The sequence below is a fragment of the Stomoxys calcitrans genome, chromosome 2 (genome assembly GCF_963082655.1).
Source record: "Stomoxys calcitrans chromosome 2, idStoCalc2.1, whole genome shotgun sequence".
NCBI lineage: Eukaryota > Metazoa > Arthropoda > Insecta > Diptera > Muscidae > Stomoxys > Stomoxys calcitrans.
This window is the reverse complement of record NC_081553.1, coordinates 92,115,214-92,121,453: the sequence shown is the minus strand read 5'-3', so window position 1 is coordinate 92,121,453 and position 6,240 is coordinate 92,115,214. Positions and strand designations below refer to the sequence as shown.

The 6,240-nt window shown below is 36.1% G+C and overlaps 1 protein-coding gene across 1 annotated transcript; it reads right to left on the bottom strand.

Moving 5' to 3' along the window:
- Positions 1 to 354: 354 nt before the first annotated feature.
- Positions 355 to 6,025, bottom strand: LOC106088993 (uncharacterized). Its single transcript, XM_059361533.1, has 3 exons — positions 5,801 to 6,025; positions 657 to 824; positions 355 to 584 (listed from the first exon to the last, which is right to left on the bottom strand). Exons 1-3 carry the CDS (start codon positions 6,023 to 6,025, stop codon positions 435 to 437), a joined length of 543 nt encoding a protein of 180 aa, XP_059217516.1. The 3' UTR covers positions 355 to 434.
- Between the last annotated feature and the right edge of the window lie 215 nt (positions 6,026 to 6,240).

Sequence of the window (6,240 nt, the reverse complement as noted above, 5' to 3'; positions counted from 1 at the left end):
AACTTAACGTTGACATTTTGGCAATGTCAACGTTTGAAAAGTCATTGGAAAATTTTTGCAAAAAAACAAAGATTGTCTATTTTAGGTAATAAAAGATCAAAGGAGAATAAATTAAAGCCAACGTATGTTGTGTAGTGTATAAGGAGGTATTCAAATATTTATAAAAAAAAAAACCTTTTTTTAAGAAAGTAACAAATATTCATAATTTTTTTTATTCTATTTATTTATTTTCAGCCATAATTAGCAACGCATTAGTGCGCTTTTTGTAAGTAAGTCTATACATTTTAAATTTTTTGCAGTAAAAAACTTTACGACGATACAACCATAAACCATGACCATATTTCTATTCGAAATCGCTATTTACTACACAAAGTTTACATCAATATTATGATTAAGATGGGAGTTTCACATTAATGACTTACGACTACTTTGCTTTACTGAAAAATTCTCACATAGACTTTTACTTTTGCCCTGTAAATGTTGTAGGCTCCAAACTGTAACATCACCATATAGTCATTTTCCGGAAATGGTATCAATTTAAACATATCAGGCTGCAAGCTCCAATCTTTGATAATGATATCGTGCTGTTGATGCAAACACCGATGATTTTTAACAAAACTTTTGCTAATTGTTTTTAAAAATAATTTAATACTTACATCATAAGGACATGTATGATTAGCATTTGTATATGGAGAAACCATGTCAAAGACAATTTTCCAAAACATGCTTCGTGTTGGCTTTTTGCGAAATTCACAAAAATCCAATGTGGTATTGTACATAAAGGGTCGATAGCCCATACCGCGTTGGAATAGTTGTGCATGGAGCTGAAAAGAAAGTAATTACAATAGTAACAATGTTATATGAAAGGAAAAGAAGAAAAAATGAATGAAGTTTGGAGGTACGGAACTTTGGATACCCACCACCTCGGGTATATATGTAAACCCCCTTTCGTCACAATCCGGAGAAAATTGAAAAACTTATGCACCCAAATTCGGCACGGACATTGAGTTGTCTAATAAATATAAGTCACTGTTCAATTTTGTATACCAAATAATACAGAAATACTAAAGCTTTTATGGGCTTCAGACGGTCTATCGGCAGCTATATGTAAATACAGTCCGATCTGAACCATATTTAGGTCAGACGCCGGGAGGCTTAAAATAACACATTGCTTAAAATTTCAGCGAAATCGGCTAATAAGAAAAGTTTTTACGGGCTTCCGACCCTTTACCGGCAGATCGGTCTATATGGCAGCTATATCTAAATATAGTCCGATTTGAACCATTGTTCGGCCAGATGTCCGGAGGGCTAAAACTACTCACCGTTTTAAATTTCAGCGAAATCGGATAAAAAATAAAGCATTTTTGGGCAGTAGACCTTTTATCGGCAGATCGGTCTATATAGCAGTTATATTAAAAGTCGTATTTGTGCCAAATTTCAGCTCAATATCTATCTATCTATCGTTATTTTGAACTCGATTGTGCTAAAATTTAAAGCAGTGACCTGGAATGGGTGTGCAGTTGTCCGCACGAAGATGGTCGAGAAAGGCGATAGTGCAACTCAATGGTCCAAATTTCAGCGACATCGGATAATAATGGCCCCTGTTATGGGCTTAAGACCTCGAGTCGGCATATCGGTCTATGAGGCAACTATATGCAAATATTGCCAGATATGGACTATATTCGGTCGGATATCGGGGGCTTAAATAAAACTCTCTGTTTAAAATTTCAGCGAAATCAAAAAACAAACGCGGTTTTATGAGCTTAAAACCCCAAACCGGCAAATCGGTCTATGTGACAGCCATATCCAAGTATTGTCCAATTTGAATCATTCAAAAACTTTACCTGCGTATGATATAAATACAGGCCTACGCCAAATTTAAGTTCAATATCCCAGTTTATAAAGACTGTAGCATGATTACAATTGACGGACATACAGACAAACAGACTGACATATACACGGAAATCGCAAAGTAGGAGAGAATCGGAAAAAAACTAGTAAAAAATACGTTATTTGAGAACGGATAGAGAAAAATCTCTGAAATAGTTTGTTTGTAACTCCTAGAAAAATACCTCTGAGACCCTTAAAGAATATATATTCTTGATTGTCATGTCGTTTTAAGTCGATCTAGTCATATCCGTCCGTTCGTCTGTCTGTCGAAAGCACCCTTACTTTCGAAGGAGTAAAGCAAGCCGTTTGAAATTTTGCACGAATACTTCTTATTGGTGTAGGTCGATTGGGATTGTAAATGGGCCATATCGGTCTATGTTTTGATATAGCTGACCTATAAACCGATTTTGGAACTTGACTTCCTGAGTCACTATAGGGCGCATTTCTTATCCGATTTGGCTGAAATTTAGCATGAGGTGTTTAGTTATGAATTTCCAACAACTATGCTAAATATGGTTCAAATCGGTTCATAACCTGATATAGCTGCCATATAAACCGATCATGAATCTTGACTTCTGGAGTCACTAGAGGCCGCATTTCTTATCCGATTTGGCTGAAATTTAGAACGTGATGTTTTGTTACGATTTGCAACAACTGTGTTAAGACTGGTTCAAATTGATTCATAACCTGATATAGCTGTCATATAAACCGATCTGGGGTCTTGACTTCTTCAACCTCTAGAGGGAGCAATTCCTATCCGATTTGACTGAAATTTTGCATGAGGTGTTTTGTTATGACTTCAAACAACTATGCTAAATATGGTTCAAATCGGTGCATGACCTGATATAGCTGTCATATAAACCGTTATGTTTCGTTATAATAGCTGCCATATACACCGATCTGGGTTCTTGACTTCTTGAGCCTCTAGAGGTCGCAGTTATTATCCGATTTGGCTGAAATGTTGTACAACGACTTCTCTCATGAACTTCAACATACGTGTCAATTATGGTCTGAATCAGTCTATAGCCTGATACAGCTCCCATAAAAACCGATCTCTCTATTTTACTTCTTGAGTCCCTTAAGGGCGTAATTTTTATTCGAATTGGCTGAGATTTTACACAACGACTTCTATGGTCAATTCAATTATGGTCTGAATCGGACAATAACTTAATATTATAGCTCCAATATTATAGTAATTCTTTCCTTTTTTCAAATGTTTGCCTAAGAGATACCGGGAATAGAACTCGACAAATGCGATCCATGGTGGTGAGTATATAAGATTCGGCCCGGCCGAACTTAGCACGCTTTTACTTGTTTAGCTTTTCGGCTACCAACATACTACCATAATACTTGTATAAAATGTATAAAAAATAGTGAACCTCATAAACCCCAAAAAATTTTCATTTTCGTTTTCATTTTCCCAAATTTCAGATTCGTTTTTATTGCTATAACAATTTTCCTTTGAATCTTGGTAAGTCAGGCCTTCGCTTTGTAGAGCAGTTTCACCACGTTAATATATTCACAAATGCCACCAGCGTTAGTGAGAGAGACCAAAGTCTGAAAATGTGTTTCATGTGGCCGACAGGACTCGAACTCAGACTTTTTCTGTTATATACCTTCTAACCAATGCACCAGGGTGGCCATAATCATAAAGTCTCGAAAGTTTAAACTAGTTGTGCGATTTTCTTATTATTTTCTAACTCTGTCAAAAACTATTTTTTCTGGCTAGATTTACGATGTTTTCGACGAATGTATTATACGGCGGAAATGTGTCATATACGCCAGCCCTGTCACTAAACTAGGCATCACTAGGCCAATCACTTGGTGAACGCAATTAGACAACTACAATACAACAATAAGAAACACAAGAAGAACAAGCCAAACGAATACCCTGATAACGAACCCAGTCCCCCACCTGATAAGAATGGCAACATGGATTGATGTTCCATTTTACTATTCTTAACCGGCAGCGGAAATGTCAGCACAATTGGTAGTTATCGGCATTAGTGAAATGAAATGGATCATTGGTGAAATGAAATGGAACATTAGTGAAATGAAATGGAACATTAGTGAAATGAAATGGAACATTAGTGAAATGAAATGGAACATTAGTGAAATGATATGGAACATTAGTGAAATGAAATCGGGGAATTTACGAACTCCCAATTTGACCTTCGACAAAAAAAAAAAAAACAACTGACGACTCCCACATGTATGGTGTAGGTATTGTCATACACCGAAAATTTAGAAACGCTTTAGTCTTGACGGCATGACTAAGCACTAATATAGGAAAATTTCAATAAACCAATGATTTTCGCCTACAGAGGTCTCTGACTTTACTGCAAAGGCAAAATATTACGATGAACTAAGCCGAGTGATAGCAAATGTCAACCGTAATGACATAGTGACACTAAAAGGGTTCATATCCTCCCGAGTTGGAGAAAGGAATGAAAATGGAGCAATGTTTCTAGAAATCTGCTCAAATTACTACCTTGCAGTAGGCAGATCATACTTCTCGCATAAGCCGTACCACATCAAGACACCCACGTTCAATTAAACTTACCCAAATTAATCATATATGCATATCTAAGGAATGGTTTAAACTAAAGGGTGATTTTTTTGAGGTTAGGATTTTCATGCATTAGTATTTGACAGATCACGTAGGATTTCAGACATGGTGTCAAAGAGACACCAGTATGCTTTGACATTTCATCATGAATAGACTTACTAACGAGCAACGCTTGCAAATCATTGAATTTTATTACCAAAATCAGTGTTCGGTTCGAAATGTGTTCATTCACCGTAACGTTGCGTCCAACAGCATCTTTGAAAAAATACGGTCCAATGATTCCACCAGCGTACAAACCACACCAAACAGTGCATTTTTCGGGATGCATGGGCAGTTCTTGAACGGCTTCTGGTTGCTATTCACTCCAAATGCGGCAATTTTGCTTATTTACGTAGCCATTCAACCAGAAATGAGCCTCATCGCTGAACAAAATTTGTCAAAATTTGAACACATTTCGAACCGAACACTGATTTTGGTAATAAAATTCAATGATTTGCAAGCGTTGCTCGTTAGTAAGTCTATTCATGATGAAATGTCAAAGCATACTGAGCATCTTTCTCTTTGACACCATGTCTGAAATCCCACGTGATCTGTCAAATACTAATGCATGAAAATCCTAACCTCAAAAAAATCACCCTTTACAACAAGATGTCAGAGTGTTTCGCAGCGCTGTTATGGCATCCGACCATTACCTAGTAGTCGCCAAGCTTAAACTTATCCTCAAGAAGTACAATATACAGCCGAATCGACAACTACAACGAAAACCTTTCAATACTCGTGCAGCTTGCAACTCGTTTTTTGCCCTACTCAGAGCAATAGTCAAGGCAAAAGATGATCATAACGAACCAAAGTGAATGGATTCTCCAAATTTTTATTATTTCCACACATTTTTGTCATTTGAATCAATATAAAAATATTTGCACACAAAAAAGTTGAATTGGAACTCAGGATTCTGTGGTTCAATTAAATCGAACACATATGTCGAAGTTATACCGAAATATCCACTGGTTTCGATGAAATTCATCGGTCCTGTTTTCAAGAGTAGTAAGATAATCCTGTCTTGAGGATTGGTTGACAAATAAGCTTTTTATACTAACATTAGTCCAAATTTGACGAACATACATAAATTCAGAAACTATATCAAAATCTAAAATAAATTCCTATAATTAGAACAGGCTTCATTGGTAAATTTTCAGTACAAAATTTAATCGGGATCGGATGGAATTAGCGATTCAACGATTCGCCATCTGATCAATGAATCCATCTCTTTTTCGTCTGGGTTTTACAAACAAATGCTTGTACACAGTACAGAGTATAAATACATACATCAAAATCACTTACCGAAATATTATTGATGGGAGTTTTATGTAATGCAACATGCAACTGCATGCTGACAACATCACGAGCCACAGCTTTTAGATAGCATTTTTCAAATGTAGCAAATGGTCGATCGTACTCTTCACATTCAAGATTGAAAAACTTCACTTTTATCACAGCCCCTTCTCTGGGCCAAAATGCCAACGCAATTATTAGGATAACAGAAAAATGCGTCTTAAACGATGTCATATTGAATGTTGGTAAGTGACTGAGTTTCATATAGATCGATGTCCCAAAATGCTCCAATGACCATACAAATTTTTGTTAATATATTTTTAATTATTTTCACCGCATTTTCTACTCCGTTTTCAATAACCGAATAATGTGTAAAAAAAAACTTGGCCAAAATTGTGGATAGAGTTCAACAATATTGTCCGTAGTTTAATGTCAAAAATAAATGCATT